At 49.9% G+C, this 26,286-nt stretch overlaps 1 protein-coding gene across 1 annotated transcript in view; it reads left to right on the top strand.

Moving 5' to 3' along the window:
• ELP3 (elongator acetyltransferase complex subunit 3) overlaps positions 1-16,665 on the top strand; it is an 89,615-nt gene extending 72,950 nt beyond the window's left edge. The window contains exon 15 of the mRNA XM_053937844.1: positions 16,093-16,665. Coding sequence (XP_053793819.1) covers positions 16,093-16,169 — 77 coding nt within the window. The 3' untranslated portion in view covers positions 16,170-16,665. The remainder of the gene's footprint in view (positions 1-16,092) is intronic.
• Positions 16,666-26,286: the final 9,621 nt, after the last annotated feature.

The following is a 26,286-nucleotide window of genomic DNA, read 5'->3' on the forward strand; positions in this document are numbered from 1 at the left end:
CAAACCCTTCCAGAATTCCATGATTCCATCTCCCAGTCATTTCCCTGTTTCTGCTGCTGCTGCTTGGTGTCAGTCTGAACTGGGAATTCCACCTGGATTCCAGAATTCCGTGATTCTGTCTCTCAGTCGTTTCCCTATTCCTGTTTGGTGTCAGTCTGAACTGGGAATTCCACCTGGATTCTGGAATTCCATGGTTCCCTCTCCAAATGGTTTCCCTGTTTCTGCTGCTGCTGCTGCTTGGTGTCGGTCTGAACTGGGAATTCCTCCTGGATTCTGGAATTCCATGATTCTGTCTCCCAGGGGTTTTCCTATTCCTGCTTGGTGCCAGTCTGAACTGGGAATTCCACCTGGATTCTGGAATTCCATGATTCCATCTCCCAGTCCTTTCCCATTTTCTGGGGCTGCTTGGTGTCAGTCTGAACTGGGAATTCCACCCGGATTCCAGAATTCCATAATTCCATCTCCCAGTTGTTTCCCTGTTCCTGCATGGTGCCAGTCTGAACTGGGAATTCCACCTGGATTCCGTTTATATCCCCGGAGTGCCAAGCTCAAAATCCTGCAGTTTCTCCAAGATCCGCAGGTTTTCCAGCTGTTTCCTTGGAGATGCTGAATTCCAGGCCTGCCGGAGGTTTTATCCGGAATAAAAACGCAGCCAGGAGCTTTTCCTCCGTCACGGGGCGGAATTTTGGGGTCTGAAATGGAATTTTTAATACGGGAGCCTGTTCAAAGCTGCATTTCCAACAGAAAATGATTTTTCCAAAAGGAAAAATACGGAATTTTGGGACAGGACGGTGTGGAGGGGTTTGAGCGAAGTTTCAGGCTCATCCCTCCGTTAACAATGAGCAGAAATCATCATTTTAGGGGGGTGAAATCGTCATTCCAAGGGGTTGGAAAAGAGGATCGTGGAAGGCCTTTTCCAGCTCCAAGTCCTGCAGCTGGTTGGATCCTGCTCAGCTCTAGAGAAGGAATTTGGGAAGCTGGAAAAGCCCAGAAAAATCCGGGATTTTCGGGCTGATCATTCAGCAGGGGCCGGGATTGACGCCGGTTCGGAAGCGCGTTTTCCCCGATCCAGAGGGAGGGAAATTTGGGCGGAGAACAGGAAGGAAAAGGAAATCCCGACATTTCCTGGCATCTCCAGCTGTTCCCATCGGAATCTCCTCCCTCCCTTGGCCGCCAGCACTGGTTTTCCTTTTGGCTCCGGAAGATTCCGGGAATAATCTTTGTGAATAATCTTCTCCATCCCCTCAGCGGTGAGATTCTGGAATTTTTATCTTCCTGCTGTGAAACCCCCAGATCCAAACCTGGAGATGGGAATGGAGAAATCCCTGGATCCAAACCTGGAGATGGGAATGGAGAAATCCCTGGTTGTCTCCTGGTGAAGATCAGGAGCAGAGTGGTCCCGCGGCAACGGGAGGTGCCACAATCCCAAAAATTCCAGGACATGGAGTGTCCTTCCAATCCCACAAATCCCTGTTTGAATCCTTGGCTATTGGTGGGAATGCAAAGCCACAGGAGGTGCCACCACATCCCAAAAATTCCAGGACATGGAGGGTTTTTCCAGGCTCTGAAGTCCTTGGCTATTCCTGGGAATGTCAAACCACAGGACAATGTCACAATCCCAAAAAAACTGGGAATGGAGGGCTTTTCCAGGCTCCCAAATCTTCGGCGTTCCCGCAGGAATCTGCCATCCTGAGGAGAAATTTAACTAATTCCGTGGTTTTTGTGGGATCTGGAATGGCTCATTCCGGTGGCTGACTCCAGGGACACCCCGGTTCCTGTGCTGGAGGAAACAGGGAAGAGAAGCTCGGAATTCCAGCTGCATCCCAGGGTGTTAAATCCACCCAGAACCAGGAATTTCCATGGAGAGAAGCTGGAAGAAGCTCCTCATAAATCACAGGAAGAGCTCCAGGGCAGCCCAGAGCAGCCTCATTTCCTCCATAAACAGCTCTGGAAGGAATAAATCACCGGAGAAACCGGGACACGGATTCCTGGATGAGGAGACTCCAAGGATTGATGGATGGGCTCTGGGAAGGCTCCCTGGAGTTTTCCCTCCATAATGGAATTGTTGTTTTTAGGAATGCCGGTCTCAGGGCCGTTAATGGGAGAAGTGGCCCCGGATAAGTGGAAATAATGAATTGGATTGTCTGCTTTGGATTGATGGCCTTTGGGAAAGGAATTCATCAGTGGGATTTGGGAAAGGACAGGGATAAACCTGGAGCAGGGAATTCCTGCTGTGTGTGAGCCTCTGGTTCAGGATGGGCTTAAATTTTGGAGTTTTGGTGATGTGACGGCTCTGAAAACGGGCTTGATGTTGGATTAGTTGGGATTTTAGGGCAGGAATGAGAGGGAATATCGGCTGTCCTTAAACAAGGACAAGTCAGGATTCTCCAAAGTGTCCTGGCAGGATGTTTTTATATCAATATTAATATTATCTATATTTATATGAAGGCAAATCCTACACAAAACATAGGAATGGGAGTTGAAAATGTGGGAGTTCCTTCCTTCCTTCCTTCCTTCCTTCCTTCCTTCCTTCCTTCCTTCCTTCCTTCCTTCCTTCCTTCCTTCCTTCCTTCCTTCCTTCCTTCCTTCCTTCCTTCCTTCCTTCCTTCCTTCCTTCCTTCCTTCCTTCCTTCCTTCCTTCCTTCCTTCCTTCCTTCCTTCCTTCCTTCCTTCCTTCCTTCCTTCCTTCCTTCCTTCCTTCCTTCCTTCCTTCCTTCCTTCCTTCCTTCCTTCCTTCCTTCCTTCCTTCCTTCCTTCCTTCCTTCCTTCCTTCCTTCCTTCCTTCCTTCCTTCCTTCCTTCCTTCCTTCCTTCCTTCCTTCCTTCCTTCCTTCCTTCCTTCCTTCCTTCCTTCCTTCCTTCCTTCCTTCCTTCCTTCCTTCCTTCCTTCCTTCCTTCCTTCCTTCCTTCCTTCCTTCCTTCCTTCCTTCCTTCCTTCCTTCCTTCCTTCCTTCCTTCCTTCCTTCCTTCCTTCCTTCCTTCCTTCCTTCCTTCCTTCCTTCCTTCCTTCCTTCCTTCCTTCCTTCCTTCCTTCCTTCCTTCCTTCCTTCCTTCCTTCCTTCCTTCCTTCCTTCCTTCCTTCCTTCCTTCCTTCCTTCCTTCCTTCCTTCCTTCCTTCCTTCCTTCCTTCCTTCCTTCCTTCCTTCCTTCCTTCCTTCCTTCCTTCCTTCCTTCCTTCCTTCCTTCCTTCCTTCCTTCCTTCCTTCCTTCCTTCCTTCCTTCCTTCCTTCCTTCCTTCCTTCCTTCCTTCCTTCCTTCCTTCCTTCCTTCCTTCCTTCCTTCCTTCCTTCCTTCCTTCCTTCCTTCCTTCCTTCCTTCCTTCCTTCCTTCCTTCCTTCCTTCCTTCCTTCCTTCCTTCCTTCCTTCCTTCCTTCCTTCCTTCCTTCCTTCCTTCCTTCCTTCCTTCCTTCCTTCCTTCCTTCCTTCCTTCCTTCCTTCCTTCCTTCCTTCCTTCCTTCCTTCCTTCCTCCTTCCTTCCTTCCTTCCTTCCTTCCTTCCTTCCTTCCTTCCTTCCTTCCTTCCTTCCTTCCTTCCTTCCTTCCTTCCTCCTTCCTTCCTTCCCTCCCTCCCTCCCTCCCTCCCTCCCTCCCTCCTCCCTCCCTCCCTCCCTCCCTCCCTCCCTCCCTCCCTCCTTCCCTCCTTCCCTCCCTCCCTCCTTCCCTCCATCTGTCCCCCCGCAAATCCACAATTTCTGACCTTAGATTGGGTGGGAATTATTCAGGAATCAGATAAAGGAGGAAATGAAGGCAATTTCCTTCCCAGGGATTTGGAATTCCCAGCAGCTGGAAGTGGGGTGGGATCAGAGCTGTGAACACTTCCCAGGAATTTAGAAGGAAATGTTCTTCCCTTCCATGGGAATATTAAGGGTTTAAATCTTGTTCTCCAAGCTCTGAGTGTGACGTCTTTGTGTCCATATCCCAAATTTCCTTTGTGTTTGCAATCCAAGAATTCCTGGATTAATGTCCAGTGGGATTTGTCCATTTCCCTGGATGCTGATCTCCCTGGATTCCATTATCCCTGATTGTTGTTTTCCCTGGATGCTGATATCCCTGAATCCCATTTTCCCTGGATGCTGATATCCCAGGATCCCATTATTCCTGGATCCTGTTATCCCTGGATGCAGTTTTCCCTCCACACTGATATCCCTGGATCCCATTTTCCCTGGATCCTGTTATCCCTGGATGCGGTTTTCCCTCGATGCTGATATCCCTGCATCCCATTTTCCCTGGATCCCGTTATTCCTGGATCCTGTTTTCCCTGGATCCCATTATCCCTGGATCCTGTTTTCCCTGGATCCCGTTATCCCTGGATCCCGTTATCCCTGGATCCCATTTTCCCTGGATGCTGTTTTCCCTGGATGTGTTTTTCCCTGGATATTTTGAACCCCTTTAGATCTCAAGGTCCATCCTTGCCCCAAAACACACCCAGATCTTTCCCCGGCCCACTGAGGATGAACATTCCCAGTAAGGAGCCGGGACTGGGGCCCTTTTCCCAGGATTCCGAGCTGTTCCAGCAGGAAGCAGGAGGTGCCGCCTCCCCTGCTGAAACCCCTCTCAGAAGCAGCGATTTTTTTGTTTATCCCTTTGCTCATTTCAGGGAATTTTCTGCTCGAGCGGTGCCTTTGTGCCGCGGGGCGGGAGCTCGGGATCGGCATTCCAGCTGGGAACAACGGGAGACCCTGGAGGCACCGCTCCATTATCCCGAGCTCTGAAATCCCTGTTTTTCCATTTGCCAGCAGCTGGAATTGCCGGGTGTTTGCTCTGCCTTTTGTTGGGTGTTTTTTTTTGGGGGGGGGGGGGAGTGTTTTTTGGGGTTGTTTTTCACTTTCAGTTCTACCTGCTCCAAATTCGCTTCTTTTTGCCCATTTCAAACCCCCAGCAAACCTAAAAGAAACAATTTCAGAATTTGATCCTCTGGTGTCCACAAGGTGTTGAAAATATAAGGAATGTGGGGAATCCTTAAGGAATGTGGAGAATTCCTTCCTTCCTTCCTTCCTTCCTTCCTTCCTGCCTGCCTTCCTCCTTCCCTTCCCCCCAAAAACCCCCAAATCCACAGTTTCTGACCCTAGACTGGGTGGGAATTATTCAGGAATCCGATTAAGGAGGAAATGAGGGCGATTTCCCTCCCAGGGATCTGGAATTCCCAGCAGTTGGAAGTGGAGTTGGATCAGAGCTGTGAACATCTTCCAGTGATTTAGAAGGAAATGCTCTTCCCTTTCATGGGAATCCTGAATTAAGGGTTTAAATCTTGTTCTCCTCGCCCCTTCCCATGAAATTCCCACGGATTTCCCACCGTACCGCAAGCTGGGGAGGAGGAATGGTGGAATAACCTCCGGATCCCGGTGAAGGTGGACGAAGGACAAATTCCCTGTCCCAAAAACCTTTCCTGTCACCTCCGTGATGGCTCCTCTGGCCCTTGCTTTGACTTTGAGGCTTGACATCCCATAATTAGCCCCATCTGACCCTAATCCCGGAGCAAACGCTTCCAGCTGCTCCCTTAAAGCAGCACCAGTGCTGGGTGTGGGAAATGCGGGAGCGACGTACGTGGAATTCAGGGAATGCTGGCTCCCGCCTCTCCCGAGTGACCGGATGCGCTCCCACAAATCCGAAAATTCCAGGTCCTTTGTGTTCCCCCCCCAAGCAGCACCCGGCGGTTCCGGTGTCATCCTCAGATTCCGGGGATCCGGAGAGATCCAGGATTCCTTGAGAATTCCGTGAAATGACAAATCTGGTGCCTTTGGGGTGTTTTTTTTTTTTTTGAGGGACGCCGCTCCGTCCTTCCTGCCGGGGCTTGGCGGCCCCTGTGCCTCCGCCGGGAATCTCACTGGGATGTCACCGGGAACGATCCCGAGTGGCCGGGACACACGGAACGTCGGACATCCACGTGCCAGCCCGGCCCCAAGTTCTGCCAGCTCTGGAATCTCCCAGGAGCGTCGGGATGGTGCCAGGCCGACCTCCGGCTCTGGGCTCTGCTGTGTCCGCGGGCGACGCCGCGTGCCGGGCTCCGGATCTCCTCCCGGCCCGGGAATCGCCGCCGGCTCCGCTCGGGGATTTCCCGTCTCCAAACCCTGCTGGTCCTGGGGCTGGAGCCCCTCTGGAGCCAGGCTGGGAGAGCTGGGAACGTTCACATGGAGAAGGGAAGGATCCAGGGAGAGCTCAGGGCCCAGAGGGGCTCCAGGAGAGCTCGGAGGGACTGGGGACAAGGGATGGAGGGACAGGACACAGGGAATGGCTGTGGAAGTGGAAAAGGGGGGATTTGGGTGGGATATTGGGAAGGAATTATTCCCTGGGAAGGTGGGGAGGGGCTGAGCTGGAATTCCCAGAGAAGCTGTGGCTGCCCCTGGATCCCTGGGAGTGTCCAAGGCCGGATTGGACGGGGCTCGGAGCAGCCTGGGACGGTGGGATGTGTCGGGGTTGGAATGGGACGATCCATAAAGGTCCCTTCCAGCCCAAACCATCTCCGTGGTTTTATCCCACTCATTGTCCACGGCTCCCTTCTGCATCCTTGAGCCAGTGAACCCAAACAGGGATTCAGCTAATCCAAACTGGGATTCAGCAAATCCTGACTGGGATTCAGCTAATCCAAACTGGGATTCAGCCAATCCTGACTGGGACTCAGCCAATCCAAACTGGGATTCAGCTAATCCAAACTGGGACTCAGCCAATCCAAACTGGAATTCAACAAATCCAGACTGGGATTCAGCCAACCCAGACTGGAATTCAGCTAATCCAAACTGGGACTCAGAGAATCCAAATGGGATTCAGTGAATCCAAACTGGGATTCAGGGAATCCAAACTGGGATTCAGCAGAGGCTGCTGGGGCTCCTCCAGGGGCCAGGGACAGCCTCAAGACTGACAATTCCTTCTCCATCACTAAAACCCGGCTCTGTAAATCCCGGGAAGAGCTGCGGGGCCGCGGCGCTGCGCTGACGTCCGTCCGTCAGCGTTATCTGTTTGCGCTGCCAGCGGGAGCAGCCGGCCGTGGCGTGTTCCGACAGCTCCGTGTCCTTATCTCCCGCACAAGGGCCCAGATTGAATTCCCCTCCCGCGGCTCCTCAGCCACAGAGCCGGCAGCGGCAGCGGCACCCTTTCCTCGCCGTCCCCTCGGAATGGCGCGGTGTATCCCTGGGAGCCAGGCCTGCCTCCCGAGGAGGCTGGAGCTCATTTCCATGCTCGGGGCGATCGCGGCCCGTTCCTGGCCCCGGCGCCATTCGGGGTCTGTCAAGGAGAAAATTAAGGTGGCCACGGGCCAGGGGCGCTTCACGGCCGAGTGCGCGGAGGGGAAGGCGCGGGGGATGGATTCCTCGGTGGGAGGCAGGAGGAGCAGGGATGTCAGGAACTCCGGCTTGGGATCACCCCAGGAGCCGGGAAAAAAAAACATCCAGGAGCTGGGAAAAAACCACCCAGGGCTGGGGTGCTCCCTGCCGGAACAGAAATTTGGAAGAGCTGGGATTGGTTTATTTTAACTCTCTGAATTCCTGGTGATGTCAGGAGCTCCAGGCTGGGATTACTCCAGGACCTGGGAAAAAACCACCCAGGGCTGGGGTGCTCTGCTTGGAACAGCAGAGCAGGCGAAGTTTGGAAGAGCTGGGATTGGTTTATTTTAACTCTCTGAATTCCTGGTGATGGCAGGAGCTCCAGCTCCATCACTGGGATCACCCCAGGAGCTGGGAAAAAAACCACCCAGGGCTGGGGTGCTCCCCGCCAGAACAGAAATTTGGAAGAGCTGGGATTGATTTCTTAATTCTGTGAATTCCTGATGGTGTCAGGAGCTCCCAGGAGCTGGGAAAAAGCCATCCGGAGTTTGGGGTGCTTTGCTTGGAACAGCAGAGCAGGCGAAGTTTGGAAGAGCTGGGATTGGTTCATTTTAACTCCCTGAATTCCTGGTAATGTCAGGAGCTCCAGCTTGGGATCACCTCAGGAGCTGGGAAAAAAACGGAAAAAAACATCCCAGGACTGGGGTGGTCCCTTCCAGAACAGAAATTTGGAAGAGCTGGGATTGATGTATTTTATCTCCCTGAATTCCTGGTGGAATCACCCCAGGAGTTGGGAAAAGCTGGGAAAAGCCCATCCAGAGCTGGGATTAGTTTATTTTAACTCTCTGAATTCCTGCTCCATCACATCGGAGCTTCCCAGGGATCTGCAGGGGTCCAGGTGGAGCTGCTGCTCCCTGCCCCTCTCCTCGGTGCTGCCCCGGGCGAACGCACGGGCTCGGAGCTCACCAGATCCCAAATGGTTTGGGTTGGGAGGGGCTTGAAAGTCCCTTGTCCCACCCTCGGGATGAGGTTCCACTGTCCTCGGCTGCTCCAGCTTTTCCTTGGACACTTCCAGGGATGGGAAGTCCAGGGAGGAGCCCTGCCAAGAGGGATGACAAAGTCAAACCAGAGAAATCGTGGAGGGTTTTTCCCCTCCTGGTCATTCCCGCTCCTTTTTAACCACCAGTGTTATTTTTGTGAGCCACCTGAAGTGCATCCCTGGCACAGAATTCCCAGAGAATTTGGGGCTGCTCGATCCCTGGAAGTGTCCAAGTCCAGGTTGGAGCGGCCTGGGGCTGTGAAGGTGTCCCAGCCCATGGATAAGGACATTCCAAGGTCCTTCCCAGCCCGAGCCATCCTGTGATTCCCTGCTGGAGGAGATGGGCTGGCTCTCAGCATCGCTGAGTTTATCATCCCAGAGCCCACGGGGAAAAAAGACGGATCATGGATGCCTCACATGCTCGGTGACTCATCCCAGATCCATCTCCCAGCTTGGAAATTCCAACCACCACTTCTGGAGAAGCCTCAAAACTTCCCAAATGCTGGAACTGGGACAGATCTGGGGGTGAGGAGCAGACACATTGCCGTGCCCCCGTCTCTCCCGATGCTCCACAGCCACACCACAGCAGCAATTCCTTAAATCCTCGCAGAAGTTAAGGAATTATCTCCTAAATATTTCCTTTTGCTTGGATTGGAGGTGGGAGATCTGCCAGCTCTGCCTTTTCCTGGCGCTGGAGTTGGGGTTTGCTAAGGAAATGATGATTCCATCATAAAGGGATCAATGAGACGGAATCTCCCCATCTGGAATCTCTGGGATGGGTCTCACGTGCAGACTCGGCCTCCAAAAGTCGGTTCTGTAATTCCGCCTTTATTTCCTTGAGTTTTTCCCAAAAATGCCGTTCAGGTGCTGCGGTTTCTTCCCTGGTTTTTATTTCTCCGGCTGAGAAGTTGGATCAGCCCCATCAGGAATGTTCTGCATCTCCACATTCCCAAATCCAACACCATCAGGAATGTTCTGCATCTCTCCACATTCCCATCAAATCCAGCCCCATCAGGAATGTTCTGCATCTCTCCACATTCTCATCAAATCCAGCCCCATCAGGAATGTTCTGCATCTCTCCACATTCCCATCAAATCCAGCCCCATCAGGAATGTTCTGTCTCTCCACATTCCCATCAAATCCAGCCCCATCAGGAATGTTCTGCATCTCCACATTCCCAAATCCAACACCATCAGGAATGTTCTGCATCTCTCCACATTCCCATCAAATCCAGCCCCATCAGGAATGTTCTGCATCTCCACATTCCCATCAAATCCAGCCCCATCAGGAATGTTCTGCATCTCTCCACATTCCCATCAAATCCAGCCCCATCAGGAATGTTCTGCATCTCTCCACATTCCCATCAAATCCAGCCCCATCAGGAATGTTCTGCATCTCCACATTCCCAAATCCAGCCCCATCAGGAATGTTCTGCATCTCCACATTCCCAAATCCAGCCCCATCAGGAATGTTCTGCATCTCCACATTCCCATCAAATCCAGCCCCATCAGGAATGTTCTGTGTCTCCACATTCCCATCAAATCCAGCCCCATCAGGAATGTTCTGCATCTCTCCACATTCCCATCAAATCCAGCCCCATCAGGAATGTTCTGCATCTCTCCACATTCCCATCAAATCCAGCCCCATCAGGAATGTTCTGCATCTCTCCACATTCCCATCAAATCCAGCCCCATCAGGAATGTTCTGCATCTCTCCACATTCCCATCAAATCCAGCCCCATCAGGAATGTTCTGTCTCTCCACATTCCCATCAAATCCAGCCCCATCAGGAATGTTCTGCATCTCCACATTCCCATCAAATCCAGCCCCATCAGGAATGTTCTGCATCTCTCCACATTCCCATCAAATCCAACCCCATCAGGAATGTTCTGCATCTCTCCACATTCCCATCAAATCCAGCCCCATCAGGAATGTTCTGCATCTCCACATTCCCAAATCCAGCCCCATCAGGAATGTTCTGCATCTCCACATTCCCAAATCCAGCCCCATCAGGAATGTTCTGCATCTCCACATTCCCATCAAATCCAGCCCCATCAGGAATGTTCTGTGTCTCCACATTCCCATCAAATCCAGCCCCATCAGGAATGTTCTGCATCTCTCCACATTCCCATCAAATCCAGCCCCATCAGGAATGTTCTGCATCTCTCCACATTCCCATCAAATCCAGCCCCATCAGGAATGTTCTGCATCTCTCTGCATTCCCATCAAATCCACTCTGGATTTAAGTGGAGCAGGGATCTCTGGGAGGCGATTCCAGGGATATATCCCAGGTTTCCTGCCCACGGATCAGGGGTCACAAACGATTCCCATCTCGGATCTCCAAGGCCACCGGTGTTTTGCATTTGCTGAGCTGACGAACGACACGCAGCCTTCCAAAAACTCCTTTTTCATCACAGATCTGCGGTTTCAAATTACCCAGCTGTGGGATCGTGGCTGCTCGGGGCCGTGCCGTGACAGAACCTCGCTGCCAGACACAGGGGCTGTGAAAACAGTAATTTAGAATCTCCGGGAAGCGTTCCCAGCAGGAAAAAGCGGGGGGGAAACCGAACAACAAATCCCAGCTTGTATTTGCCATTAAAAACCAGAGGATTTGGGGGCGGATTCCTCCCGCAGGTCCAACAGACGGCGGCGCGCGGGGGTCGGGCACAGCTGGGGTTTGACTCCGCTGCTGGTTTTAGGAAGGATTCTCATTTTGCGCTCATCATTCCGCGATCCCGCGGCGCCGATGGGAGCAGAGTGTGAGTGCACCAGGACGTGGCTCAATCACAGCCCTAATTAGCTCCTGGTGGCTGCTGTGGCTCTCCCATCCCTGGGTTCAATCCCACTGGGAATATCGATCCCACTGAGAGTCGCTCTGCGGGGAAGAGCTTCAGACCCTGACGCTCGTGTGTTAGGAAAAAATATCAAAAATCGCTTCCAGAGCTGTGATTTAAAACAGGTTCAGTGACATTAAATGGGGTTTTAATTGTCTTTTAAATAAATAATACTGGATTCCCGTTTTCTCAGAGGGAATGAGGCCCTGGCACAGGTTCCCCAGAATTCGGGGATGCTCCTGGATCCCTGGAAGTGTCCAAGGCCAGGTTGGACAATGCTTGGAGAAACCTGGGATAGTGGAAGGTGTCTGATGAGCTTTGAGGTCCCTCCCAACCCAAACCATCTCAGGATACCGGGGAACATTTCCAAAATCTCCTGATTTTCCAAGGATTTTTATCTCCTCAGTATCTTCAGGAACTTCCAGAAAATGCATTGCCAATTTTCTGACTTAAAATAAAAATCTTTGCTGTAGGGATTGTTCCTTGGTTCCTTAAATTCAGAACTTTCCCGGGATTGCTCCGACATGCCCTGGTTTTCTCAGCACTGTTAAAAAGTGGTATTTTCCCCCGTTTCCTCGGTTCTAATAAGGCAGTTTTTGGTTATCTCTGATCCTTTGCTTGCTCCCCGTTGTTCCGGTTCCCAGCGGGGGATTTGTTGGGATTCACATGAAACAGCCTCGTGTTTTCCCTGGAGATAAATCCCAGCCTTGTGGGAAGCAGAAATGCCAAAGGAAACTCACAGAAAATTGTGGATGGAGCTGCTGTGCATTCCCAGCTCCAATTCCCAAACTCATGGATTTTCCATCAGCATCCAGAACACAACAGACAAGGAAAAAATTCCTCCCTTTTCCTATTTTTCTACATTTCCATGGATTGACAGCAGGGGAAGTGTCACCGTGAACTCGGTGGAGATCAAAGCAAGGAGCAAAAACAAAAAAAAAACCTAAAACTTCTGTTTTCACAGCCTCAGGTTGTGTTCCCTCGCTCACGGTGACGTCAAACTCCAAGTCATGCAGCCAGGGCTCGAGTGACACTAAAATGTGACTCTGAATTCTGTGAATTCTGTGAAAATGTCACTTTGTGTCCTCTCAACGACGGCCTTTGAGCCCTCCTGGGTCATGGAGATTCTCCTGGAGCTCGTGGTTTCCTTCTTGGGTTTTTGGGTTAAAAAGGGGAAGTTTCTGCTCTGTCCTGTGGCAGCAGCAGCTCCCGTGCTTCCTGCCTGGCTCGATGTCATGTGTGTCCTTGGAATGCCGTAGGTGGTAGCCGAAGCTTTGGTCACTTCCATCTCCGTGACTTTTCCATAAAAAGTGAAATTCCACTGGAACGGCCTCGCTGGTGCCAAGAGAAGCAGCTTTGGCCGTCCCAAAATTTCTGTGTCTGGCTTGAGACTCTCTGCTCATTCTGGGTGAAATCCATTTTGGTGAACGTCACATCGTTCTTCCATAGAATTCCAGGATGCTTTGGGTGGGAAAGGTCCTGAAATCCCATCCAGTTCCCTGGGCAGGGACACCTCACACCATCCCAGCTTGCTCCAACCTGGCCTGGAACATTTCCAGGGATGAGAGTCTCTGGAAAAACCTTTTCCTGTCCTGTTGGCCGATTCTTTTCCCAGCACCCTTGAAGGACAACCTTACTCACCGGAGATCCCAGAGATCACTGGGATGTCCAGGCTCCCTTTTCCACAGGCAAAGCCCTGATCCAGGTGGTTACTCCCAGAAAAACCCGGAAAACCGCAGCTGGCACCTCCATGGGCTGAGGCATTGGGCAAGCTCAGCCAGCTCAGGTTATCCCTGGGATATTTTGAGGGGGAAGGAATCTGCGAGTCAGGACATGCCTGGACTCCACATCCCGCAAGAAGATTCCGATGGTTGCCAGGAAGAACGCAGAGATGAAGTCCCTTGTGTGCCTCGGCGAGTCTCTGCCGCGGAAATTTTATGAACTATTAGGAGGTCGTTAATGATGCTGAAAACAACCTCATTTCCACTCAGTTCCAAGCCCGGCGAGCCGTGGCCAAGGGATCTTGGAGGATGCTCGGATGCCGTGTCGGCATTCCAGCGTGGCAGGGCTGAGTCAGAGATGGGGATTTATGGATTTACGGGCTGGTTCTGCCGCGGTCCCGTGCCCATGTCCGTCCCTCCGGGCTGTGTTTATCCCTGGTGCTTGAGCCACTTCGCTCTGTCCCCTGCTCCAGGCAGGCTTCCAAAATGTATTTCATTAATTTTCAGGATGGAAATTCCAGGGTTTGGGGGTTTTATCAGCAGCTTTCGCCACGATTCCGGTGTTCCCAAAAGGGGATTAAATCTGGTGATGTCAGGGGATGTGTCACTTGAAGCCTGAGAGGAGGGGACACTTCCAAAAAGCTTTCCTGGCTTCTGGCCATGGGTTTCCAACCAGACAGGTGGGATCAGAGCCTCTGTCCTTCTGCTGGATCGGGATGAATCCCGCTCAGCCTGAGCTCTGCTGTTGTTGGATGTGGAATATTTAATGTTAAATCCCTTTCCTAAAGCTGCAGGGTGGGAAATTCAGCCAGTTCTGCCTTGGAAAGCCAAATTTTTTGTCTTACTCTTCCAATCCTGCAGGATAGTTCTTTGGGGATATTTCTGGAAGGATTTGGGTTTTTTTGGAAAACATGGATGTGGCTGGGAGCAGCGGGAAGGGTTCTGCCTGGACAGGTCCCACCGGCTCTGGGGCCTGTTTGAGGTAAATCAGAACGACAAAGATTTGGGAAGAGATCCTGCGCTACGGAGACCTTCCAGGAGTGCTCCTTGGCCATGGGTTTCCCTCCAGGCTGGTGGGATCGGAGCCTATGTCCTGCTGGATCCGGATCCGGATGAATCCCGCCCTGCCGAGCTCAGCCTGAGCTCTGCCGCGGTTGGATGCAGAATATTTAACGTTAAATCCCTCTCCTAAAGGTGCAGGGTGAAGAGTTTGGCCAGTTCTGCCTTGGAAAGACAAGTTTTTGGTCTTCCAGTCCTGCAGGATAGTTCTTTGGGGATATTTCTGGAAGGATTTGGGTTTTTTTGGAAAACATGGATGTGGCTGGGAGCAGTGGGAAGTGTTCTGCCTGGATAGGTCCCGCCGGCTCTGGGGCGTGTTTGGGGTAAATCAGAACGACAGAGATTTGGGAAGAGATCCTGTGCCATGGAGACCTTCCAGGAGTGTTGGGCATTCCAAGGTTCTTCTCCAGCTCTGGCCTCTGGAATTGCTCTCCATGGGGACACAGGACCCTGCTCCAGTCCGGGCTTCCCACAGGCCTCCTTCAGGCATCTCCAGGGAAGACTCTGAGGGAAATTTTGTGGAAGAAGTTCCTGCCATGAGCGGGGCTGGGATGACGATGGGGACACTTGGAACCTTGGGACACGGGGACATGTCGGCGTCATCGATGGCCAGGACCCAGGGAGGAAGACCTGGCACCCAGCTCCTTCCTCTGAAGAGCTCTGGGATTCATGGGAGCACCCTGAGATGTTGCCTTCAAACCCCTCACGTTTTCCAGGGAATAAAGGAAAAAGGGGAAGTGTTAAAGAGCTCTGATGGAGGTGGTTTTTAACCATCGGTTGAATTATTAATTGTCCTTCAGATGTTGCTGACCCTTTGTCCAAGTTGTTTGGGGTTGCGAGTGATCTTCCAGAGCCAAAATTTGTGTTTTGTACCCCAACTGCTCTGCTGATGATCCAGGGGATGTTTTTTGGGCAAGATGTTGGTTAAGGCCATGGTTTACTCCAAGCCAGAGGTCCCAACCCTTCCAGGAAGAGGGGAATGGATGTGTTTGCTTTTTTTGGGCTTTTCCTTCATTTCAGGCTCCAAATTTGGGTCCCTCCGGGGCGTTCTTGGTCCTGGCTCTGCTGTGATGCCACAGGGACTTTGCCACTGCTTGGAAGGGAATTTGCTCAGGTGTTCCCCAGTTTGGGATTCCTTGTGCTTTTCCAGGGTCTTCCCAGCTGCTGGAATGGGGGGCACGAGGACATTTCAGGTGTGGGGTTCAGGTGCCTTTTCCACACCTTAAATTGATCCTGTTTGGAATGGTGGGATTAATCCGACAGTGGCTGGAGTTGGAAGGGACCTTAAAGACCCTCCAGGTCCAAGCCCCACCATTGGCAGGGGCATGGGGACGCTGGATGGGAATTTTTTTGGATCTTAAACCATTCAGGAACTCCAAAATGCGCATTCAGGAAATGGCTGAGGGTCATTTTAACCAAACCTGTCCAAGCAGCCATGGAAAGGGTTACCAGGGTCATTCCCTGCCCGTTCCAGCAATTCCTGGAAAGCCCTGGAGTTTCCAGGAAGGCTGGAGAGGGATCAGAGGAAAGAGGGGTTGCTGTTCCTCCCGGAGAGCCGAGTCTTCTCCATCCTGATCCCGAGTAATCATTTCCCTCCTCCCTCCCCGAGTAATTAGTGCACCTGTGAGTAATTAGCTGAGGTGGGAAGGATGCAGAGCTGGGCCTGTCCCGCCTTTCCTGCGGGAAAAGGAGACAACGGGCAGGGAAGAGGCTCTCGGAGAACGCTGGGAGCCGTCCTGCTCGAGGAGGAAATTGGATTGTGCCCACTCGAGCAGCTGGAGTGGAGCTGAGCTCATTCCCAGAGCCCTGGAATGGCTCTGGGGGCTGTAGGGCCCTTCAGCTCCCGGTGACGATCCCGCAGCTGGGCCCTTCGGCTTTGTCGTGCCCGGGGTTCGCATTTCCCGTTTTTCCGTGTCGGTTCCTCTCCCTCTCGGCCTTTCCCGACACAAAGGACGTGGGGCACGGTCCAGGGCAGAGGGAGCAGCTGCAGCTCCTGTCTGAACAGCACCGTAATTAGTCCAGCTGCTAACGAGTAAACGCCCCCGCTCCGCCACAGCAGCCGGGCCTGGAGAGGCCGAGCTCCTTCCAGCGCCATTCCTCCATGGAAGGGCCTGTCCTGCCCAGGCCCAGCTTTCCCAGCTTTGTCCCCACGGAATCAAAGCTCACTGTTGTTCTCCTCCTCACAGGTGTCGGCACCAGGAATTACTACAGGAAGATCGGCTACGAGCTGGAAGGGCCCTACATGGTGAAAAGGCTGGAATGATGATCCCGGAGATCCTCATCCTGGAAGAGGAGCAGGAAGGACGCAACGCTCGTCCCGGGAATAACGCTCATCGCAGGACTCGCTTCTGCCAGAGCCCACGGCTGCAAAGAGCTCCGGAGTTGGACTTGATGATCCCTCCTAATTCCACGATTTTAGGAAGTAGGGCATCATCTCCTCTGGGAAGAGCAGCCCTGGGATCGTCCCGTTCCCCCCGAGAGGCTGGGGACATTCCAGGTGTCTCATCAGCCGGGTTAATCCTGCTGCAGCCTGGGGATGGGCTGGGATCATCCCGTTCCCCCTGGACATTCCCAGTGTCTCGTTACCTTGGTTAATCCTGCTGCATCCTGGGGATGGGCTCCAGTGCTTGCATTTGAGGGATGAAATTTCAGGATTTGGGAAAAACGCCTTTTTCCTGCTGCTGTCAGCTTTTATTGGTTCTGCGTTAAAACTCTGCGTGTTACTCGGGACGGGAATAAATTCCAGGCTTATTTATTTACACCGGGCTCGGCTGCCTCTGTCCATCCCAGGCAATTCCCAAATTTGGCCCTTTCCCAGGAGGAGGCTGCAAGGATTGGAAGGACGGGAGGATTTGAGATCCGAACCCGAATTGTCCCTCTGAGGTGACACGACCAGGGAGGAGCTGAGGGCAGGAGGGATCTCCGAGCTCTCCACTCCAGCCGGGTCCGGTTGGGTCGGGATGGGGATCCCGGAGGATCTCTAAGGGCACCGCCATCATCTCATCCCAGCGGGAATTGGGGCTGCTCCGCCACCGCCTGCCCGTGGCCGATCCCTCCTGGGATCAGGAGGGCGGTGCCAGTCGGGATCAAACTCTGCTGCAGCCTCCTGCTTCCCAAATTATCCCGTTCTTTTTCCTCTTGAGAAAAAAAAAAGGGGGGGGATGGGATTGAAGGTCCACGGATCCCACCCAAACCATTCCGGGATTCTGGGATCCAGGACACTCAGGATCCATCCCGAGGGATTTTGATGGAATTCGGGGATAGAAATTCTGGGGAGACCTTTCCTGGAGTCCCAGATTCCCAGTGAAGCCCCTGGATCCCAAAATTCCTTCCCAGAGAGGAGTCGGGATGGGGATGGATCCAGTGCCAGGCTCTCCTGGGAGAGAGCTGGGAATGGGAGGAATTCCCTGGGAAAGGGAGCTTGGGGTGGGATCTTGGGAAGCAATTCCCAGCTGAGAGGGTGGGGAGGCCCTGGAAGAGAATTCCCAGAGAATCCCTGGAAGTGTCCAAGGAAAAGCTGGAGCACCCTGGGGTCGTGGGATTGGGATGGGGTGGGGTTTAGGGCCGTTGTTCTCCCAAACCATTCCTGGTTTTGGGGAGGGTTTGGTCCCCATCTCTCCCAGCACAGAGGGGGTGGCAGATCCTGGAGATCCTCAGGTTCTCCTCGTGGATCTCCTTGGAGGTGGGATTCCCTTTCCCGTCAGGAATGATCCAATTAAAGCTTCTCCCTCACTTCTGCCCAGCCCAGGAACCCTGGGGCGCCTGGGCGTCCTTTGACCTCCACAATTCCAGAGTTCCGGAAGCCACGTTCCCATGCTTGACTTCAATCCAGGAGCAAACGCCCGCAGCTCCGACCTTTTCCGCCTCTTTTTTATGGGATTTCAATCAAAAGCGGAGCGGAAACCCAGCGGGAACGGTGACATTTCTGTAATAAATGACTCTGTCAGGAGCCTTCAGAAGCTTTGCCAGCGGCAAGGGCTCGGACATGCGGAAAAAAACCGGGAAGAGGAGGAGGAATCCCATGAGGAAGGCTCTCGGTGATCCGGAGCGCAAGGGTCGTGGCCGCGCCCACGCTGACAGACCAAGAGACAACAAAACATCCAGGGATAAAGTTGTGATGATCCAAGGAAAACTGGTGTCCCCGTGGGGAGGGAGAAGCCCACACGGCGGGGGTTTAAACCCGTGTCGGATTTAAATCCGGATGTTGTCGAGCCCGGATTTGTCCGAGCGGGATTTTTCCATCCCCTGGGAAAGGGGCCACGCTCAGCTGTTGACACCACAAAAGCAAAGGCCGAAGGCTGCGTTGGGAGGAGACGCAATTCCTGCTCGGAATGGGTGAAATCTTCCGGAACATTCGTCGTCCTGTCACGGCTGACACAATTACGGATGGCGCTGACGTCGGAGCCGTGACAGCCCCGGCTTTTTCCGGGCTCACGCCTTCCCCGCATCTGGGAGCTCGGCCCTCCGGCAAAAAACGGGGAATATTGGATCCATTCCCTCTTTTATTTGGTCTGAACCCAATCTGTCCGCAGCTTCACCAAGAAATGAAGCAATTTTCCCTCTGGGTTTATTTTTAGCTCCCCATTTCCCAGCTCGTTCCGGGCTCGGCTGGGCAGGCTCAGGGATGCTTGGAAGTGCCGTGGATTCCTCTGGATATCGAGGAATGTTTGTTCCCAGTGTTTTGTGTGCCGGGACTGGGATAAGGGCAGGGAGAGCAGGGCTGGGAAACCCTTCCCGTGAAAAAAAAATCGGGGAAAATAAAGATTTCAGATTTCAAGCTCCCCTGGGGACAGGTTGAGGGTTTTTCCTCCTACCCTGCACAAGGAGGAACTCCAAGGGATTTTCCAGCTGGTTTTTTTTTTTCCCCAGAACTTTGGAATTTTGGTTGATTATTTAAGGTTTTTGCTCCGTGAGAACAATAATTCCCACTCTTAGGAATTCCTTATCCATAAAAAGATCAGCCTGGAGCTGCTGACAGCCAAGTTCCAGCCCCTCCTCTTCCCTTTGTGATGGAAAAATTTGATTTTTCGCACAAAACCTCCCACAACTCTTCAAAACATCGACAAAGACAAAAAAAACCCCAATTTGTCCCTAAAACCCAACGGACCACGGGATGTGCCCAATCCCAAACCTCTGGAAGTGAAACCTGGGGCTGGGAAGACCCAAAATTTCCAGGCTAAAGGTTGGGATAGAGAGAAGTAAGGGAAAAAAAGGAAAATTTCCCAGAAATTCCAAGCAGGGTCTCAGGTGAGGTGAGGGATCCAAGGAAGTGCAGGGTGATGGGAATTTGATCTTCTCCCAGGGATCCATCCCTTTCTCCCAGCTGGAATTCTGGATGTCTCCTTCCCGCTCCAACAACAAAACCCTTGGGAATCACCTCCAGCCCTTTTCCAAATGGGATTCCCTTGGATTTGGTCCCTTCCAATTCCTGCAGCAGCCGCCTGGCTTTGGGTTTTTTCCCTTCCTTTTCCCAGTTTGTTTGGAATTGTGGAATTGTGGCTGCCTCTGGATCCCTGGGAGCGCCCAAGGATGGATTTGGATCCCTGATCCGGGCTTGGGATCCACAGGGATCAGGAGATATCCCAGGAATTCCCAAGGTTTCCACACAGATTTGGGAGAAGCCGGAGGTCCCAGAGGACCGGGAATGTCGGCACAGGAGCGGGAATTTCGGCACGCGGAGACAATTCCAGACAGGGAAGGGTTAAGGAATCAGGGATTTGTGCTGGGATTCATGGAACAGTGGGAATAGGAGGGAGAAATCCAGGATATCCAAGGAAAACAGGGAGGGGAAGAGCCATAAATCCCGGCACGGATGGAATTCCATCCCATTCCCATAATTCCTATAATTCCTACATTCCCCATTCCCAGTATTCCACCATTCCCATTACTCCAGATGTAATGGTGGGAATCTTCCACAGGGGCTCCAGGAGAGCTGGAATTTGGGAAAACAGGAACCAGGGAATGGCTTCCCACTGGGAACGGGGAGCTTGGGGTGGGTTTTGGGAAGGAATTCCTGGCTGGAATTCCCAGAGAATCCCTGGATCCATGGGAGTGTCCAAGGAAAGGTTGGAGCAATCTGGGATAGTGAAAGGTGTTGGGGATTCTGGGATCCAGGACACTCAGGATCCATCCCGAGGGATTTTGATGGAATTTGGGGTTGGAAAAGGGAAGGGAGACCCTTCCTGGAGTCCCCAATTCCCAGTGAAGCCCCTGGATCCCAAAATTCCTTCCTGGAGAGGAGCTGGGATGGGGATGGATCCAACGCCAGGCTGGGAATGTCCAACTGGAGAAGGATCCAGGGAATCTTTGGAGCCCCTTCCCGAGCCTAAAGTGGCTCCAGGAGAGCTGGAATTTGGGAAAAGGGACCGAAGAACAGGAGCCAGGGAATGGCTTCCCAGTGGGAAAGGGGAGCTTGGGGTGGGATCTTGGGAAAGAATTCCCGGCTGGCACAGGTGACACCAGGGCCAGCAACCACCTCCTTCCAGAATTCATGTAATTCCCAAAAAAACCCCACTTCCAGCAGCTGGAGGAGCTGCCTGGGTGTGGCTGACATGGAAAAATCCCTTTTCCTGCCCGGGATGAGCTGGGATTTCTGATCCATGGATCTGCTCAGGGGGCAGCACTGAATTCCCGAGGAAAACTGAATCGGCGGAGCGGCTCCAGCCAGGATTTCATCTTCCGCTGGAGAAATTCAGCCCCTCGATCCCTGAACATCCATGAGGCATCCCTAATCCCAAGGAATCCATTCCACCACCGCGGCAGCTCCGGCGTTTCAAGAAGTTCCGAGGAAGAAAAAAAACCCGTGGAAAAATGGAAAATTTACAGGAAAGCAGGAAAAGGCTTTGCCTTCACCTCGGAATTCAAGGAATCGCGGAGCCACATCCCTCTCTTTCCTTTGGGGGAGGTGAGGCTGTGGATAAAAAGATGGAATTACATCCTGAGCCAGCAGGGATCCATCCAGGGAAAACAGAATTCCACCCACCTGCAGCACCGTTCTCATCCCAAAATGCGGAATTCCGGGAGCGGCTCCCGCTGGGAAACGCCTCCCTCGAGTCCCCAAGGCCCAGCTGTGACAGCGATTTCTGGGATTTGGGATTTCCAGCAGCCGGAAGCGAAACCATCTCCAAAACCCATCATTCTCCAGGCTTCCCATCCCCCATTCCCAAAATGTCAGATTTCCCTGGTTTTTCCCTATTTTTCCTTGAGGTGAGTCGTTCTTGACGAGCCACAATCAGCTTTTGGAAGGAGGGGAAATTCCGTGGAACCGTCTCCTCTCCCGTTTCATCCCGTTCTCCTCAGCCTTTGGATCAATTCCCACCCTGGAGTCGTTTTCAGGGAGCTCCAGGGATTCTTTCCCTCGGGATTGTTCCCTGGAAATTGCAGGCTGCCATCGCGTCCCTTCATTTCCCCAACTCACGAGGTGTCGGAGTGAAAAAAAAAAGGGGGGAAAAAATTAAAAAAAAAAAAAAAAAAAAAAACAACTCGGAAAAACACACACACAAAAAAAAAAGGCGTCAGAAACGATTCCAAGGAGATGCTCGGTGTTCCTGCACTTCCCAGTAAAAAACCAGGAAAAATTCCGATGTTTTATGGATTTGTGGAGTTTCAAGGAATTAAAAATGGGGGGAGGTTAAAAATATCCGGCAGCTGTGAGGGGAAAAAAAAAAAGGAGGAAAAGGAGGAAAAAACCGTTCCTGAATCCTGGAATTCTGGATCCTAAAAATATCCCAGAAAAATGGGGCTGGAATCAGGTCCAGGAGAGCAGCGGGATGGGGAAAAGGAGGGGAAAATCTTGATTTAGGGTGAGGAAAATATGGAAAATCTTAATTTAGGGTGGGAAATCTTAATTATGGGTGGGAAAAAGGATGGAAAATCTTAATTTAGGGTGGGGAAAAGGATGGGGAAAAATTCAGGATGGGAAAAGGATGGGAAATCTTAATTATGGGTGGGAACAAGGATAGGGAAATCTTAATTATGGATGGGGAAAAGGATTGGAAAATCTTAATTTAGGGTGGGAGAAAGAATGGGAAATCTTAATTATGGGTAGAAAAAAGGACGGGAAATCTTAATTAGGAGTGGGAAAAAGAATGGAGAAAATCTTAATTCAGCATGGGAAAAAGGTTGGAAAAATCTTAATTCAGGGTGGGAAAAAGGATGGAAAAATTCAGGAAGGGAAAAGGATGGGAAATCTCAATTATGGGTTGGAAAAAGGATGGGAAATCTTAATTTAGGGTGGAAAAAAAGGATGGAGAAAATTCAGGGTGGGAAAAAAAGATGGAAAAATCTTAATTAAGGATGGAAAATCTTAATTATGGGTGGGAAAAAGGATGGGGAAATCTTAATTAAGGATGGGGAAAAGGACTGGAAAATCTTAATTCAGGGTGGGAAAAAAAAGATGGAAAAATCTTAATTAAGGATGGGAAAAAGAATGGGAAATCTTAATTATGGGTAGAAAAAAGGACGAGAAATCTTATTTAGGAGTGGGAAAAAGAATGGAGAAAATCTTAATTCAGCATGGGAAAAAGGTTGGAAAAATCTTAATTCAGGGTGGGAAAAAAATATGGAAAAATCTTAATTAAGGATGGAAAATCTTAATTAAGGATGGGAAAAGGATGGGGAAATCTTAATTAAGGATGGGGAAAAGGACAGAGGGATCTTAATTAAGGATGGAGGAATCTTAATTCCAGATGGGAAAAATGATGGAAAAATCTTAATTATGGGTGGGAAAAAGAATGGGGAAATCTTAATTAAGGATGGGGAAAAGGACTGGAAAATCTTAATTCAGGGTGGGAAAAAAAGATGGAAAAATCTTAATTAAGGATGGGAAAAAGAATGGAGAAAATCTGAATTCAGGATGGGAAAAAGGATGGGGAAATCATTCCAGATGGGAAGAAGAATGGAGAAAATTCAGGATAGGAGAAGTATGGAAAATCCTAATTCAGGGTGGGGAAAAGGATGGAAAATCCTAATTCATGGTGGGGAAAAGGATGGAAAATCCTAATTCAGCGTGGGGAAAAGGATGGAAAATCCTAATTCAGGGTGGGGAAAGGATGGAAAATCCTAATTCAGGGTGGGGAAAAGGATGGAAAATCCTAATTCAGGGTGGGGGAGCAAAGGGGAACCCGGCCATGGATGCTGTTGTGATGCCCCGGAATTCCGGGCTGGTTTTGTTCCCACAGTGGCGCTTCCCAGGGACAATTCCTGCCGGGAGTGCCAGGGACACGGAGCTGGGCCAGGGGAGAAAGAAAGGGAAAAGAGAAAGGGGAAAGGAACATGGGAAAAGGAAGAAAGGGAAAAGGGAAAGGAGAAAAGGAAAGGGAAAAGGGGAAAAGGGAAAAGGGGAAAGGGAAAGGGGGAAAGGGAAAGGGAAGGGAAAAGGGAAAAGGGGAAAGGAAAAAGGGAAAAGGGAAAAGGGGAAAAAAAGGGGAAAGGAAAAGGAAAAGGGAAAAGGAAAGGGGAAAAGGAGAAACAGAAAAGAGGAAAAGGGAAAGGGAAGAGGGAAAGGGAAATGGAAAAGGGAAAGGAAAAAGGGAAAGGGAAAAGGGAAAAGAGAAAAAGGGAAAGGAAAAGAGAAAAGGGAAAAGGAAAAGGGAAAAGGGAGGAAGAAGGGGAAAGGGAAAGGGAAAGGGAAAAGGGAAAAGGGAAAAGGGAAAAAGGGAAAGGAAAAGAGAAAAGGGAAAAGGGAGAGGGAAAAAAGAGAAAGGGGAAAGGGAAAAGGTGAAAGGGGAAAGGGAAAAGGGAAAAAAAGGAAAAGGGAAAAGGGAAAAAGGGAAAGGAAAAAGGAAAAGGGAAAAGGAAAGGGGAAAAGGAGAAACAGAAAAGGGGAAAGGGGAAAGGGAAGAGGGAAGGGAAATGGGAAAGGGAAAGGAAAAAGGGAAAGGGAAAAGGGAAAAGGGAAAAGGGAAAAGGGAAAAGGGAAAAGGAAAAGGGAAAAGAAAAGGGAAAGGAAAAGAGAAAAGGGAAAGGGAAAAGGAAAAGGGAAAGGGGAAGGGAAAAGGGAAAGGGGAAAAGGGGGAAGGGAAGGGAAATGGGAAATGGGAAATGAAAGGAAAATGGGAAAGGAAAATAAATGGGAAAGGAAAATGGGAAAGGAGAAAAACAGAAAAAAGGGGAAAGAAAAGGGGAAGGGAATGGGAAAGAGGAAGGGAAAGAGGAAGAAGGGAAATGGGAAAAGAAAAGGAAAATGGGGAAGAAAAGGAGAAAAAGGGGGAAGGAAAAGGGGAAGGGGAAGAAGGAAACCAGGAAAGGAAAATGGGAAAGGGGAAAATCCTCTCCATGGATTTGTGCCCCGCTGCTTCAACCAGAGCCTGCAGCAGAGAAAAACCCAAATTTCCAACCAAACCCTCCCCATTCCCGCCCTCCACACGGAATTTTCGGGAGCAGCTCCTCCCTCCCCCTCCAGAAGAGCTCGGCCCTGTGGGATCCTTCCCTCCAGGGAAGCCAAATCCATCAAAATTCCATCAAAAATCCATCAAAAATCCATCAAAAATCCATTTTCCCCCCCAAACTGGGCTCCATTTTCCTGGCAGGGTTCCAGCCCCGGCCTCGGAAAATCAGATTTCAGGCGAAGTTTTGGGTGGAGCTGAGAGAATTCCCGAGGAAATGTGGGGTTGGTGCTGCTGGAGGCGCGGGGAGGAGAAATTCTGATGAAAGGGCAAAAAAAAAATGGCTTTAAAGGGGGAAAAAAGCGCAGCTGGACAGGGGAAAAATGGGATTGGAGGGGAGAAAAACGGCAGGAAAAGGGCAAAAGTAAACGGCAAAAAAGTGAAAATAAACGGCAAAAAGAAACTGCAAAAAAAGTGAAAATCAACAGCAAAAAAGTGAAAATAATCAGCAAAAAAAAAGTGAAAATCAACAGCAAAAAAGCTGCTGTTAAACACCAAAAAACTCCAATTTAACACCAAAAATCTTCAGTTAAACACCAAAATAAACCTCCAATAAAACACCAAAAATCTGCAGTTAAACACCAAAAAAACTCCAATTAAACACCAAAAATCTGCAGTTAAACACCAAAAAACTCCAATTAAACACCAAAAATCTGCAGTTAAACACCAAAAAACTCCAATTAAACACCAAAAATCTTCAGTTAAACACCAAAAAACTCCAATTAAACACCAAAAAACTGCAGTTAAACACAAAAAAAAAAACGCCAATTAAACACCCAAAATAAACAGCAAAAAACTGCTGTTAAACACCAAAAAAACTTCCAATTAAACACTGAAAAAAGTGCAATTAAACACCAAAAAACCACCAATCAAACCTGGAAAATACTCAAATAAACAGCAAAAAAACTCCAATTAAACACCAAAAAAGTGCAATTAAACACCAATAAAACACCAGTAAAACATCAAAAATACTCCAATAAACACCAATTAAACACTCAAAAAAACTCCAATTAAACACCCAAAAAACTCCAATTAAACACCCAAAAACCTCCAATAAACACCAAAAAAACTCCAATTAAACACCAAAAACAAACAGCAAAAAACTGCAACTAAAGAGCAAAAAGAAATGGCAAAAATCTGCAGTTAAACATCAAAAAAAGCTCCAATCAAACACCAAAAAAGTGCAATTAAACACCAAAAAATTAGGATTAAACACCAAAAAAACACCAATTAAACAGCGAAAATACTCCAATAAACACCAAAAAAACGCCAATTAAACACCAAAAATAATCAGCAGAAAATTGCTGTTAAACACCAAAAAAGTGCAATTCAAACATCAAAAATAAATACCAGGAAAACTCCCAATTAAACGCTGAAAAAAACAACAAAAAATCCAGTTAAACACCAAAAACCTGCAACAAACAGCAAAAAAAACCTACAATTAAACACTAAAAAAAAAAACAGTTAAACACCCAAAAAATTCTGATTAAACACCAAAAATCTCCAATTAAACACCAAGAAAATTCCAGTTAAACACCAAAAAAACTTCAGTTAAACACTGAAAAATTCCAAATAAAAATCTCCAATTAAACGCCAAAAATCTCCAATTTAACACAAGAAAATTCCCATTAAACACCAAAAAGTTCCCATTAAACACTAAAAAATTCCCAGTTAAACACCAAAAAAAATTCTGATTCAACACGAAAAATTCCAATTAAACACCAAAAAATTTTTTGATTAAATATAAAAAAAACTCCAATTAAACGCCAAAAAAATTCTGATTAAACACCAAAAAATTCTGATTAAATATAAAAAAAAACTGCAATTAAACCACCAAAAAATTCCCATTAAACGCCAAAAAATTCAGATTAAATATCAAAAAAAACTCCAATTAAACCCCAAAAAATTCCCATTAAACACCAAAAAATCTCCAATTAAACACCCAAAAATTCTAATTAAACTCCAGAAAATTTCCAGTTAAACACCAAAAAAACT

Source organism: Vidua chalybeata, chromosome 3 (assembly GCF_026979565.1).
Source record: "Vidua chalybeata isolate OUT-0048 chromosome 3, bVidCha1 merged haplotype, whole genome shotgun sequence".
NCBI lineage: Eukaryota > Metazoa > Chordata > Aves > Passeriformes > Viduidae > Vidua > Vidua chalybeata.